The sequence below is a fragment of the Pan paniscus genome, chromosome 20, assembly GCF_029289425.2.
Source record: "Pan paniscus chromosome 20, NHGRI_mPanPan1-v2.0_pri, whole genome shotgun sequence".
Lineage (NCBI taxonomy): Eukaryota > Metazoa > Chordata > Mammalia > Primates > Hominidae > Pan > Pan paniscus.
The window spans coordinates 47,056,124-47,070,380 of NC_073269.2; the positions used below are offsets into that span (position 1 = coordinate 47,056,124).

At 59.1% G+C, this 14,257-nt stretch overlaps 2 protein-coding genes and 1 pseudogene across 7 annotated transcripts in view; 2 read left to right on the plus strand and 1 right to left on the minus strand.

Moving 5' to 3' along the window:
* The first annotated feature begins 1,063 nt into the window (after positions 1-1,063).
* EGLN2 (egl-9 family hypoxia inducible factor 2) lies at positions 1,064-10,082 on the plus strand. 5 transcript variants are annotated; one of them, XM_008964876.5, is made up of 6 exons: positions 1,064-1,172; positions 2,250-3,326; positions 8,200-8,319; positions 8,783-8,919; positions 9,129-9,196; positions 9,457-10,082. In XM_008964876.5, exons 2-6 carry the CDS (start codon positions 2,484-2,486, stop codon positions 9,510-9,512), a joined length of 1,224 nt encoding a protein of 407 aa, XP_008963124.1. In that variant the 5' UTR covers positions 1,064-1,172; positions 2,250-2,483; the 3' UTR covers positions 9,513-10,082. The 5 variants fall into 5 exon arrangements, with proteins under 5 accessions (XP_008963124.1, XP_063456374.1, XP_034800486.1 ...); XM_055103392.2 differs by lacking the exon at positions 1,064-1,172 and adding an exon at positions 1,379-1,616; XM_008964878.5 differs by lacking the exon at positions 1,064-1,172 and adding an exon at positions 1,380-1,548.
* An 8-nt stretch (positions 10,083-10,090) lies between these two features.
* Positions 10,091-12,967, minus strand: LOC100975852 (cytochrome P450 2F2-like). The gene is made up of 4 exons (XM_034944719.4): positions 12,841-12,967; positions 12,000-12,158; positions 11,621-11,782; positions 10,091-10,573 (listed from the first exon to the last, which is right to left on the minus strand). The coding sequence occupies exons 1-4, from the start codon at positions 12,922-12,924 to the stop codon at positions 10,175-10,177; spliced, it is 804 nt and encodes a 267-aa protein (XP_034800610.3). The 5' UTR covers positions 12,925-12,967; the 3' UTR covers positions 10,091-10,174.
* Positions 12,920-14,257, plus strand: part of LOC100984524 (cytochrome P450 2B6-like) — a 109,923-nt pseudogene continuing 108,585 nt past the window's right edge. Inside the window, exon 1 of the transcript XR_008955033.2 lies at positions 12,920-13,059. The product of XR_008955033.2 is annotated as a cytochrome P450 2B6-like (transcript). The remainder of the gene's footprint in view (positions 13,060-14,257) is intronic.

A 14,257-nucleotide genomic window follows, 5' to 3' on the forward strand; every position in this document is an offset into this window, starting at 1 on the left:
GGGTAAGACCCCATCTCAAAAACAAAACTAAACTATAAACACCCTTGTGTGGCCATGATCCCTGTGTGTGCCCTGAGGACTGCGGGCTTTTGTGCAATCCTCACGCATGTGTGGATACCAGTATGCATGCCCTTGTGCTCACGCGAACCGCCCTACGCCCTCAGGTGGCCTGCAGGGGACTGGTGCAGCCCCCTGAGGACACTCCCAGTTGCTCGTCGCCCTCCCATCTCCACGTCGGCCTTCACCGACCCGGCGGGAGCCTTGAGTCCCAGCTCTCCAGAGCAAGGGTGGAGCGGGCGGGGCATTCAAAATGACCTTATCTCCTTAGTCTCCTAAAGTGTTCCCAGCTGGCCATGCAAATGTCTTCTCTGTGTAGCGTTCCGTGGATTTTTGTTTCATTTTTTAATTTTGTGTAAAGATAAGGTCTCACTCCGTTGCCCAGACTTTCCCTGGTTCTTTATTCCCACAATCGTCCCGAGGGGGCAGGCTGGAGCGGGTCTTGAAAATACACATTTGCACATCCCTCCTAGTCCGCGTTCCCTTTTCTCAAGGGCAACCAGCACTTTTTTGCCTCCGTTATAAAGATACTTATGTAAATTACTTACTGATGTGCGAATTTACATACATTTCTCAACCAACTGCGTAGCCATTTCTCCGTCTCTCACCCCCGTTCCTGGACGGCGAGAAGGAGGAGGAGCTGACCATGTAAATGAAGTCACGCGCACCGCGCTGCCGGACTCGGTGCCCCGCGCTGGGCGGGGGGCGGGTAGGCCTGTCCATGTAAATCACATCATTTGCGTGCCCCGCCCCGCCGACGCCACTTGATTCCAACATGCAAGAAACGCCCCCTCCCAGACCCGGCCCCTCACACTGCGTTCCCCCTCCCGCGCAAAGGGGGCGGGGCGGAGGATGCAAATGGCCTCGTGTCGGCCACGGACTGCTGTTTCCTTTCTCCTTGGTAGGGGGGTTGTCCCGAACTTCCTCGCCCCGCTCCGCCCCGCCCCGCGCGGCTCGGGCCTGCGCAGGCGCCGTCCCCTCCGCGGGGCGCGGTCACGTGCCCACCGGGCGAGGCGGGGCGGGGCGTCGCGCGCGGTGGGGGCGGGGTATGGCGCGCTGTGCGGCGCAGGGCGGCTGGCACAAACGGCGGCGCCGGGGCCGGAGGAAAAAGCTCGGTGAGGAGGTCGCGGGTCGAGAAGGGAGCGGGAGGAGACTAAGCCGGAGCCGGGGCGCCGGCGCGAACCGGGCGGGGTGTGGGGGCGCGCGCCGGGGCCTGCCGGGGCGACCCCGGGAAGGGGGATGTGGGTGCGGCGCGGGGGAGGGGACGCGCGCCGTTTACGTTGGGTGCCGGCCGTTGGGGGGGTTGGGGTGGGGGCGGGGAGCGCGCGCCGGGCGGAGGCCGAGTGGAGGGGGAGGGGAGGGGGTCCGAGCGGCCCTTAGGCCCTGCCCCTGTCGCCTACTGCGCTCAGAAGGGGCCTCAGGGCCTGCCCCGGGTTGGGGGCGTTGGGGTGCCCTGGATGGGGGCACCTTTATCTCTCGTCCTGTCTCCGGGTGCGTGCACCCTCCTCCGTCCTTTCCTCTGTCGCCGCGGACCCTCTCCCCGAGGGCCCCTCCCGTCGGTCAGTCTCGGGACCTCCCTTCCGTCTGGGCGTGTGTCCGCCCCCGGCCGGCTTCCTCCCGTCGGACTCGGGTCGACCCCACCGCCCCGCTCCGCCCCGGGTCCTCCCTCCCAGCTTCCCTCCGGTCTAATTTTCTGTCTCTGGGCCCCTCGTTCTCTTTGTCTTTGGACTCCCCAGTTTCCTCTGTCTTTTGACCCCCCCGCCCCCACCCTGACTCTCCCTGGAACCCCCACGTTTCTCTGTGTCTTTCTGGAACGCCGAGGCAGGTCCCTCCTATTTTCCAAACCCCCTCCTTTCCCACCCCTCCACACCACCCTTTTCTACTCCGGCCCTCCTTCTTCTGTCTTTGGTTACCGCGTCCCACAACCTGCACCACAGTCCTCTGTCTTAGGGTCATCTACCCAGCCCCTGGCCTCCAGCCTCTCCCTATCACTGCCTCTTATCTGTCAGCGGACTCCTGCACCTCCAGATTCTCAGGGTCCTCTCCCCGACTTGGCCTCAGGTTTTGGGGGGCCTCTATAGTCAAGTCTGTCCTGTTCGTCTTCCCCACTCCTGCCCATACCATCCCGGCTTTCCCCTGCCTGCCTGTCTCTAGTTTTTCTCACATCCCTTTTTTTTTTTTCCTTTCTCTAGCCACCCTGAAGGGTCCCTTCCCAAGCCCTTAGGGACGGCAGAGGACTTGGGGACCAGCAAGCAACCCCCAGGGCACGAGAAGAGCTCTTGCTGTCTGCCCTGCCTCACCCTGCCCCACGCCAGGCCCGGTGGCCCCCAGCTGCATCAAGTGGAGGCGGAGGAGGAGGCGGAGGAGGGTGGCACCATGGGCCCGGGCGGTGCCCTCCATGCCCGGGGGATGAAGACACTGCTGCCATGGACAGCCCGTGCCAGCCGCAGCCCCTAAGTCAGGCTCTCCCTCAGTTACCAGGGTCTTCGTCAGAGCCCTTGGAGCCTGAGCCTGGCCGGGCCAGGATGGGAGTGGAGAGTTACCTGCCCTGTCCCCTGCTCCCCTCCTACCACTGTCCAGGAGTGCCTAGTGAGGCCTCGGCAGGGAGTGGGACCCCCAGAGCCACAGCCACCTCTACCACTGCCAGCCCTCTTCGGGACGGTTTTGGCGGGCAGGATGGTGGTGAGCTGCGGCCGCTGCAGAGTGAAGGCGCTGCAGCGCTGGTCACCAAGGGGTGCCAGCGATTGGCAGCCCAGGGCGCACGGCCTGAGGCCCCCAAACGGAAATGGGCCGAGGATGGTGGGGATGCCCCTTCACCCAGCAAACGGCCCTGGGCCAGGCAAGAGAACCAGGAGGCAGAGCGGGAGGGTGGCATGAGCTGCAGCTGCAGCAGTGGCAGTGGTGAGGCCAGTGCTGGGCTGATGGAGGAGGCGCTGCCCTCTGCGCCCGAGCGCCTGGCCCTGGACTATATCGTGCCCTGCATGCGGTACTACGGCATCTGCGTCAAGGACAGCTTCCTGGGGGCAGCACTGGGCGGTCGCGTGCTGGCTGAGGTGGAGGCCCTCAAACGGGGTGGGCGCCTGCGAGACGGGCAGCTAGTGAGCCAGAGGGCGATCCCGCCGCGCAGCATCCGTGGGGACCAGATTGCCTGGGTGGAAGGCCATGAACCAGGCTGTCGAAGCATTGGTGCCCTCATGGCCCACGTGGACGCCGTCATCCGCCACTGCGCAGGGCGGCTGGGCAGCTATGTCATCAACGGGCGCACCAAGGTAAGGCTAGGTGGGGGCCTCTTTGGAGGGGCTTTGCAGCACCCTGGTTTGCAGCATTCAGTGCTCTGAGCACAGTGGGTTTGGAGACAGGCTTCTGGGAGGTCACAGAAGGTTTAGGCAGTTCAGTGGAGTGGGTATGCTCACTTGTGGGGACTTGGGGGGGGTCTTTATCCTCCCTACTGGCCTTAATGTGTGCACCTGATAAGCTAGGAGTTTGTCCTGGAGCCACAGTGGTTCTTGAGTTTGCCAGGAACCCTCTTAAGAAACTCATGAGAGCTGCTGACATTCACAGCATGGACCTTGGTGGGGTTCATGGCCTCCTGGTGTCAGTTTGTGGCCCCAGACCAAGCACGGGGATGTAGATAGGCACACAGTTCACCTGGCCGTTCTCTGTTGCTGTCTGTCCCTGTTCATATCCTTCCCTGTGCACCTGTCGTCCATCCCTGTTTGCTGGCCCGTGTTTCTAGTCCATCCATCCTGTCTCCAAGGCAGGAGAAGCAGAAGGGGGAGGGTGGCTGTGATGAGTGAGCCCTGGGCTGAGGGAAGGAAAGGGGTGCTGCCCGCTGGGCCGAGTGCTTGGCCCTGGACTGCATTGTGCCCTGGGTCCCCACTGTGGCATGTGCATCGAGGACAGTCTCCTGGGGGTGGTACTGGGTGGCTGCCTGTTGGCCCAGGTGGAGCTCATCCCCATGTCTCCCACCCTTCACTGTCCCAGTCCCTGCCCTCCATTCCCCCTGTCCTGTGTGTCACTTCCTCCCTACCCATGTCTGTCTCTTCCCTCTGCCTTTATGTGTTTGTTCTTAGTCCCTTTTTCTTTTTGCTTTAGAACAATAGTTCTTAATGGTATTTTGGAGCCTGGGTCTTTTTGAGAATCTGTCAGAGGCCACAGATCCTCTCTTAAGACAAATGCTCATTTGCTTGGAGTTTCCGGGCAGTTGTCAAGGCCTCATGGCCTCCAGCTGCCTGTTCAGGAACCTGGGGTCAGGAGCCCAGCACAGGACAGTGGTCCACAGGGCCTTTCCGGGCTGCTGACAGGATCATTGTCTTCATGGGTGGCGTGGGGGCCTGACCTTGAGTCCAAGACTTGGTGTCCTTTGGACAAGGCCCTGTAGGGAGTGCCCACTGCTCAACACAGTGATGCCTGGCTGGCTGATGGCACGGGCAGTGTTGTGCCCTGCAGGCGTGAGGCTGAGCTCCTGATGTCCTCTGCCTCCTCCTGCAGATCCCATCTTGGGTTCTGCCTCTGTGTGGCTTTCCTCTCAGGCTGGAGCTGGCTCAGGGACCAGGGCTCCCCCGGGGCCAAGGCCTGTTTCCTCCCCACCCCAGCTGGAACTTGTTCTACTTCCCTCTCCCTCCCGTTACTTGATAGCTGAGCCAGAGCCGGCCCCTCCCTGGGCTTGGCTCCTGTGCGGGCGGGATCAGTGGCCTCCCTGGCTCAGCATCTTCACCCCAGGTTGGCTGTCGTCCTCGTCAGGGGGAGACCAGACGGGCTGAGTGGCCCAGATGGGACACTGCTCTGAGCCTCAATTTGCTGATCCACGGAATACGAAAACCAGGTTACATCCCCAGCGAGTCTGGCAGTTTAGGGAGGGGAGAGTAGGAGAAGATCTCTCGTGTTTTGGTGCCTCTGGTGCCCACCTTCTATGTGGTTGGGGACAGGGCCCCAGCGAGGATTGGGGAAGGGGAGTGTTTGGACTTTTTTAGCCCTAGGTGACCTTGATTGTCCTAGGGAAGTAAGGACAGGCTAGGCTGGACTGAGAACATAGGGGAGGAGCCCTCCCCTCCCCAGTGAGACAGCAACTCCAGCCTTTCCCGCTTTTAGATGGGCCCCATCTGGACTCTCTCCTGTACTCCAGAGTAAGGCTGTGGGGTGCTCAGGTGGGCTGCAGCAGTTGCCGTGGGGACATGGATCACCAGTGTGGCTAGAGCCAGTGGGAACTTGCTTCTTAGTCGTTCTGAGTGGAGCTCCTGTGTCATCCTCCCTTCCCCCAACTCCCTGGTTGGGGACAGGTGCTCGGTTGACCTGTAGGTGGGAGAGAGTTGACTCCCACTGGCAGCAAGGGCTACCAGAGGGGACCCCAGGGAGAGTCCAGCTTGCTTGGTTTGCTCCTTGAAGAGCAGCTTGGAGGTGGGACAGTCACAGGCTTCTGACTGGGGTGTGTGTGTAGTGGGGGTGGGGCTCTTGGCAGGCAGATTGTCACCAATAGCCTTTAAGTCTTTGGTCTCCTGGCCCTGGTCCCACCTGTCCCTCCCCTAGGTGGGAGGGGTGGAGAGCAAGTTTCCTGAGGCCTTCCCCTGTGAGGGCAGGAAGTAGATACTTTCCTTGGGGCCAGAGGATGCTTTCACCCCCAAGGTGTGTATATGTGGGGGAAGGGTGGGGCCCTAAAGAGCAGGTTCCTGTTTCTGTGTGAGTCCCGTGTGCTTGGTGGGAGGCGCTGTGTGAGAATGTACAGGGCAGGAGGGAACATAGCAGGGCTGGGGTGCAGAGGAGGCCCAGAGCAGTGCACTCAGTCTGCAGGTACTGCACTGGGCACTGGGGAGACCAACCTGGCCCTAGGGGCTTCCCTGTGGCTGCCTTCCAGGTCAGTACTAGGTAAACAGGTGCCTGTGCTGATGCCATGTTGCTAGGAGTGGAACGGACAATCAGCCGGAGTACTCAAGGTGACCCTTGGTCTCTGAATCCTGAGTAACAAAGAGGGTCAGAAGGAAGAGTGTCCCAGGCCAGTGCTGAGGCCTTGTGGTGGCGACGAGCTCAGCCTGTTGAGGCATGGAGCAGAGTGATGGGAGAGGCACATGAGGTTGGGGGCCTTTGAGGCTGTGGTTGGGAATTTGTATTTTCTCGGGATGGAGTGAAGACCTGGAGAGGAGGGGCTCTGGCTGCTGTGTGGGGATGAATTGTGGGAAGAGGGTGCAGCACTGGACCCCTTCCCTGCCACCCATCCACGTGCATCATCAGTGTAAACTCTGATTGGATTCCTAATTGGGGAGGCCTTGCCCATCTCTAGTCAGTAACTCACTGTTTCTAAGCCTCCTGGGCCATGGCCAAATTCTTCTCCCAGTGAGGTGGTTGCTGAGAGTGCTGACCCTTCCATAGGGAGTGAGCAGTGCAAAGAAGGTGCCCCCTCCTGAACCTTGAAGTGTAGTGGTTAGGGTTTTCCCTGGGGGCCTTCTCACTAATTGTACTCTGGTGCTGCCAGAGAGAAGGTTGTCAGCTTCCCACTGCTAGGTGGCAGTAGACGGTGGCAGCCCTCTCTTTACAGGGCAAGGTCTGGTGGATGAGGTGCACATGGTTAATGCAGAGCAGCTTAACATCCACCACAGAGGGTGAGCCCTGGGATAATGTGTTGGGAGGCGTCCTGGGGAGGGTGAGGATTGAAGCAGCCCAGCCTGCCGTGGCGTGCGTGCTTGGCTAGCATCCTGTTGTGGCAGTGGCCACTGATGTTTAATCGTGAATGTTTATCTTGGGACTGTCTTGCTGGGCCGGGCCCATAGGTGTAGCTGAGCATTCGTGGGGAATGGACGCCAGCAGAGTTGTACCAGGGCAGAGAGGTCAAGACAGGTGGTCCGGGCTGGGGAGAAGTTGAAGGGTCCTTGTGCCAGTCCTCCCCTTTTTGTCTGCTACCTCATCTTGCCACTGCAGTGACTTTGGGCAGAGGGTGGGACAGGGACCTTTTAAAATTTTTAAATGGCATTTCAGCCTGTGCTCCAGTTCTCCATGTGGCAGGCACTGTGCTGGCTGTCTTCCCAGACACTTGTTATCTTGTTCACTTGTTCCACAACAACCTGTGAAATAGCTGTGAGCTCCATTGGATCCATGGATGAGGAACCTGAGACCAGGAAGTCACCTGCCTGATGCCACAGCTCATGTGGCAGCACTGAGACTTGAACCAGGGAATTGTGTCTGCAGAAGTGGCTGGGCCATTTCCTTTACCTCTCAGCCACCTTTCTGCCAGCTCCCTGATGACAAACATCCCGGGGCCCTGGCCACAGCATGGTAGGGCTGGGTCAGGGGAGTGGCAACTGTCAGGCAGAGGAAAGAACCCTGTAGACAGAGAAACCAAGCCCTGCAATGAGTCCTGTTAGATCTCCGGGGGATGGGGGTCCAGAACCTCCCAAGTTATGTTCTCAGAGAGATTAATTGCTACCGCTGTAAACAGCAGTGTTTATTACCCCTGCTGTACACATCAGGCAGTTGAGGCCCATTCAGGTGTTGGAACTGGCTAGGGTTACCCAGCAAATTACCCTTGGAGTTGGAATTAGGTCTTTCTATTCAGACTGTAGGTTTTGGCTCCTGTTCGGATGTCTATGGGACAGATAATTTAGTGGGGATTCTTTGTAGTCCAGGGCAGCAGTTCTTAACATTGCTGCATGGTAGAATTACCTGGGAAGCTTTACCAATTTCAGGCCCTTCCTTAGGCCAGGTACTTCAGAACCTCAGAGCTCCCCAGGGGGCTCCACTCCACAGCCAAGGGTAAGAATTCCTGGTCTAGGGCTGTGAGGCCACCTCCTTGCACACCTGAAAATGTTTAAATTGGTATTATTCTACTGAAATGGCTGAGGTGGGGTTTGGGGTATCTTGAAACAAATCAAACTCTGTGTTACTAATTGAGCCCTAGCTGGGTGCCAGGCTCCAGGTATGTGTGTTGGGAGGGAGTGGGCTCTTGAGGCCCAGGAGCTGAGGTTTCTGATGGACTTGGGGATGGGATTTTGGCTGAAAAAGAAAGTCTTTTGGGGCAGGAGCTTGGAACCCTTGACCCAAGGAGTCAAGGGGAAGATGGGGCAAGGAGGGGTGGGAAAATAGGTAATTCATGGCTGCTTCTCTAAGATGTGCCTGCCCAGCCCCAGTAAACCTACCTCCCTCCATCCCTGCCAGGCCATGGTGGCGTGTTACCCAGGCAACGGGCTCGGGTACGTAAGGCACGTTGACAATCCCCACGGCGATGGGCGCTGCATCACCTGTATCTATTACCTGAATCAGAACTGGGACGTTAAGGTAGGGGTGAGGGTGAGGGTGAGGGTGGCGCTGGGGCTAGGGCTGGGGCGGGGGTGGCGTGCGTCCACTCCATTTTCCACTCTCAGCCCAGATTCTGGCATTCTCCTGTTTCTCTTCTCAACACACAGCGGGCAGTGCGATCTGCCGGCTCTTCCTGGGAAATGGCACCTCCTCCTCTCTAGCGGACTGTGTGGTGGGAACTCCCCTCTTTCCGGGAATGGTGCTGTCTGCCCAGCCCCACCCGGCCTTGTAATGAACACTTTCCCCCTTTTCCTGTCTTTAGTAGCTTCCTGCCCATCTCCATGGTGATGCAGTCTCTGGGTTGTCATTCACTTTGAGAGCCCGAGGGGTGGGAGGGAGTGATGCAGGCAGACGCTGCGCCCCCTAGTGGGCTCCCAGGGCACCGTGGGAGGCAGCGGCTCCTGGCCGTACCAGCTAGCCTCATCCTTTGGCCTGCCCCCAGGTGCATGGCGGCCTGCTGCAGATCTTCCCTGAGGGCCGGCCCGTGGTAGCCAACATCGAGCCACTCTTTGACCGGTTGCTCATTTTCTGGTCTGACCGGCGGAACCCCCACGAGGTGAAGCCAGCCTATGCCACCAGGTATGACCTGTACTTCTGGAGACGCACCCAGGTGCTCCCCCTGTGACAATGTCCTGTCAGAGCCTCAGAGTGACTAGGGAGCGACGAAGTATTGAGAGGGGGCCTAGGTGGGAGCAGAACCGGGTGGCTCAAAAGGATGGCTGCCTAGTGTGTGTGGATATGGTAGCTGGAATAGCAGAAAACTAATGTCCAACCACCCTGGTCCCCAGGTACGCCATCACTGTCTGGTATTTTGATGCCAAGGAGCGGGCAGCAGCCAAAGACAAGTATCAGCTAGGTACCTGCTTCCCTCCCTTCAGTCCTTCCTATTCTGTGGGCCCTGTTGGGCCTGATGCCACCCCATCCCCCTCATCAGCCTCTTGTTAAATCCCACCACTCATTTTTCTTCATCTCTGCCCACCTTCCTTAGCCCACTCTCCTGGTACCCCAACAGGAGCCCCATTTCTTCCTGGTCCTCTCCCCATCTCCCCAGGTTTCCCTTGGCTTCTTTGTCCTTCTCCTGATGACTCACTGTCTCCTGTCCCCTCTCACCCCCAGCATCAGGACAGAAAGGTGTCCAAGTACCTGTATCACAGCCGCCTACGCCCACCTAGTGGCCAGTCCCAGAGCCGCATGGCAGACAGCTTAAATGACTTCAGGAGAGCCCTGGGCCTGTGCTGGCTGCTCCTTCCCTGCCACCGCTGCTGCTTCTGACTTTGCCTCTGTCCTGCCTGGCGTGGAGGGCTCTGTCTGTTGCTGAGGACCAAGGAGGAGAAGAGACCTTTGCTGCCTCATGATGGGGGCTGGGGTTGTCACCTGGACAGGGGGCAGCCTTGGAGGCCACCGTTACCAACTGAAGCTGGGGGCCTGGGTCCTACCCTGTCTGGTCATGACCCCATTAGGTGTGGAGAGCTGGGAGGAGGCATTGTCACTTCCCATCAGGATGCAGGACTTGGGGTTGAGGTGAGTCATGGCCTCTTGCTGGCAATGGGGTGGGAGGAGTACCCCCAAGTCCTCTCACTCCTCCAGCCTGGAATGTGAAGTGACTCCCCAACCCCTTTGGCCATGGCAGGCACCTTTTGGACTGGGCTGCCACTGCTTGGGCAGAGTAAAAGGTGCCAGGAGGAGCATGGGTGTGGAAGTCCTGTCAGCCAAGAAATAAAAGTTTACCTCAGAGCTGCACACATCTGACTCCATCTGCAATTTAGGGCCTTTATTGACGGAGGAGGGTATGGAGGTTTGAGGGCCAGTGAGCCCACCATAGTGGAGCCTGACCTCAGCAGGCCACTGGCTGGAGCTGGAAGTCTAGGGGGGACACTGCCCAGGCCAGTGCACTGCAGGTGAGGTTGATGGTGCCAGGGTGTACCACAGGGAGCAGGCAGAACCTCTGTAAGGTGGCCGTAAGGAATAAGAAGATACCCGAGTGGGCCAGGCCTATGCCCAGGCACATCTGCTTTGCCGGGTACACAGGTGCATAGTGAGCACCAGGCACCCCAGAGCCAGTCCAGGCTGGTCCCCTTCCTCCTCTGCCTGCACCTGAGGCAAAGGGCATGAAAGCATCATTGCCCTGGAACTTGCCCTTGTCCAGGAAGTTGGTAGGGTTGAAGCAGTCTGGGTCCTTGAATTGAGTGGGGTCCCGGTGCGCAGTCACAAGCAGGGGAATCACAAAAGTGCCCTGGGGATACATGCAACTTGGGTTACCTGCGGGCTTGGTGAGCACCTGCACCTTCTCCATCCAAGACGCTTTTTAAAAGCCCAAGGGAATAGGCCGGGCAAGTAGCTCACGCCTGTAATCCCAGCACTCTGGGAGGCCGAGGACAGATCACTTGAGGTCAGAAGTTCGAGACTAGCCTGGCCAACATGGCGAAACCTGTCTCTACTAAAAATACAAAAATTAGCCGGGCGTGGTAGTGGGTGCCTGTAATACCAGGTACTCAGGAGGCTGAAGCAGGAGAATCGCTTGAACCCAGGAGGTGGAGGTTGCAGTGAGCCAAGATCATGCCACTGCACTCTAGCCTGAGTGACAGAGCCAGACTCCGTCTCAAACAACAACAACAACAAAAAGCCTAAGGGAAGGCAGAGTTGCCTTCCTGCTCCAGGGGTAACTGATTTGTGTTTTGGTCTGCACAGCGCACACCTGCTGATTCTGGCTGATCTCATGCACCCGGGTCCCGCACAGGATCCCCAGACTCAGTAGGCACCTTTGGGCAGACAGTGGCTGTGCAGGTGGGTGTCGAGGGTGAGGGTGCGCGGCAGCCCCAGGGGCACCACGCTGATGAAGCACTGGATCTCGAGCAGCACTGCGTTGGTGTAGGGCAGGCACACCGGATAGTCCAGGCTTGGGGCGGGCCTCCACCCTACCACAGGGTCCAGCTCCTGCACCTTGGCTCAGGCCGGGGGAGGCTGTGAGCTGCGCACTTCCAGGACCCTCCAGCCATCCCCAAACTGCAGCCTCCCATTCTGGGTCTCTCCGGGTTGCACACCTGCCACCTCTGGGTACTTAAGCAGAATGAGGAGCCCATAGCACAGGGTGGTGCTCATGGTTTCGGTGACGCCAAAAAAAAAAAAAAAAAAATGCGTCGTCATTACCGACGTCTACTCCTGGAAATGGCTCTCCGGGTCCTGCTGTTACTGTGGGCAGAGGAGATGGTGCTGCCGCGTGCCAGGCACCTGTTGGTGGGTGGCATGGATAGAGTTTAGAGAGCTGGGACCCACGCCTTACCCATCTGGTCAAGCAGTCAATGAAATCGCGGGGCTCCGCTGGCTGCCGCATCTGCCAGTGTCGTTGGATTTGCTCAGAGATGACCCGCAGCTCCGAAAAGTTTCGGAAGATTCGGTGGTGCGGGCCCGGGAGCCAGTCCATGAGAGACGGGCAAGTGTACATCTGGAGAGACAGGGTCTGTCTCAACATGGGCCCTGCACAAGGTCACTAGGCCTTAGTTTGCCTACAGGGAGATTGGACTAGGACTTTGATACTGGATGTTCTAGAACTCTTACAGGAATCTGTCCCATTCTAATGATCCATTGTAGGTAGGTCTGTGTACTCGGGATTTGGCATAAGGCTGGACGCACCAAGGAAAGATTGTGGCCGGCCCTCTCACCTCGCCCCATCTGGAACTAATGATGCGGAAGTTGTCACTGAAGAGGTTCAGGAGCCTCAGGAACTCCGGGTCCCCGTAGCCATAGCGGTTCCCGAAGACAAGAACAGATAACATTGGATACAGCATTATCCAGTAGCCGCACGGGGTCAAACGGGGCTCCTGGGGGTAGGAACAGGACGGTGGTCATAACGCGTGGTCCTGCCCCCGGCGAGCCCCATGGGCTTACTGGCTTTCTTCCACCCAAATACCTTCCCGTGGCCCCGTCTTGGCAGTGCAAGGGACTCTCCCACACCAGGCCCTTCCGCTCTCCCGGCCAGGCCGAAGCAATGGTGGCTTGAAATTCGTTTAGCAGACAAGCCGCCTCCTCCAGGACGCGCGCCTCGAGGGTCCGCGTACCCAACCCGAACTTCTTAAGCGCTCCAAGTGCAAAATTGCGCAGTGTCCACCAGCACGGCCGGTTAGAAAACAAGATTCCTGTGGTGGGGACGGGAAAGGAGGCGGGCCCGGGAGCCGGCCACGCCCTATCCAGGAAGCGCCGGGTCACTGGCTTCATCCCTTTAGGGGCCTCCGAGTCCTGCGGCCGGCTTCGTTCGCTTTGCTTCTTTACCACACCTCCAAGTGCCCTATCCACACATTGGCCCCGCCTTTGCTGGGCTCGATCCCTGACCTAGGCTGGCTCTGGGACTTTGAATCTTAGGCTCTTCTCTCCTCTAGGCTGCAGGATGAACCTCCATTCTAACCTTACGCTTTAGCGCCGCCCCGCCCTCTCTCGGCCGTTTGCACCTCATTAGCTGGAGTCTCTATTAGGCCCCGCCCCCACTTGCCCGCCTCTACCATTTACCCGCCCAGCCTGGAGCGTCCGGGCCGGCAAGTCCAGCGCCGGGGCCTCACTGTTTCCGCGTGTGAAGCGTTCGAAGACTGCCATGGACCCGCGGCCGGAGACCGCATCCGCCTGTAGCACTAACGCGTCCCGCAGCGCTGCGTAGCCGCACAGCACCACCGCAGGGCGCGGGCCCAGCCGCACTGTGAACACCCGGCCCCAGCGGCCGGAGAGCTACGGGTAGGCGGTGCTCAGCGGGTGCCCATAGGGTTCCTCATCGGAGCCATTGCCCCCAGCTCCCTCTTCCTTCAGACCCAGGAGTCCTCGTCTCAGACCCTCATTCCTCATGCCCAGGAATTCAGATCCCCAGCTCCTTCCTCCCTGAGATCCAGGAGTCCAGGCCCCCACTTCCTTCTTCCCTTGGGACCTAGAAGTCCAGCTTCCCAGCCTCCTGCACCCTCAGAGTCGTCTCCTGGGCCCTCAGTACTCAGCCTGCCCACCCTGAACCAGAACAGACCCCCTGCTCCCCTCTTCCCACAACCTGATTTCCTGCTCTGGGCTCCTTCGTTAGGACCCAGTGTCCCTGCCCCAAGCTCTCCACTCCCTATTACTCCTTTCCTAGTACTCAGCAGGCCGGAGCACTCATCCTTCCTGTCCTTCCTCAAGATCATAGAGTACAAACCCTCAGCTGTCTTCATTCAGGAGGAGTTCTAGTCCCCAGCCCCACCTTCACGAATCCAGAATTCCGTCCCCCAATTCCTGTCGGGAATGGAGTGCGCGGTCCAGGCCTCCGGACTGCAGCTGCAAGTTCCCCAGCAATGGGAGCAGCCTGGGCCGGGGAGGTAGGGACCCCCGCATCTGAGCGCGGCACCCACCCTACCCCCACCACGCCGGCGCCAGCACCAGAAGCCACAACAGCAGCGCAGCGATACCCGCGATCATCATGCCTGCAATTCTCCACGCCTGCACCCCTTCACCTCTATTTGATTTCCAAGGGGTCTTAGGGGTGGAGCGGGGCGGAGACGCGATGTGGGAGGAGTGGGCGTCTCCGGGCTGCTCATTCCGTGGATTCCCCAACCCGACGTCTCCACCCCGCCCCCAGCCCTAGTGGAGCTGTGCCCTGGCTCCCCCTGGCTTTTTTTGTGTGTCTGCCTCAGCCTTTCTTACTTAGCAACTTTGCTGCACCAGCATTTTCATGGCAACACACCTGGACAACAGGTGCACCCTCCTGAGCCCCTAGCACCTTTGAGTCCAATTTACTTGGCCTGTAGGTGTGTATCCCTCAATCTCCGGGCCACCTCTGGGTCCCCTGAAGGCTGTACCCTGTACCTCTGATTCCTAAATACACACCGACTCTCAAATACACCACTTCTGGTTTTTTTTTTTCCTTCTTAGAGTTTCGCTCTTGTTGCCCAGGCTGGAGTGCAGCCGTGGGATC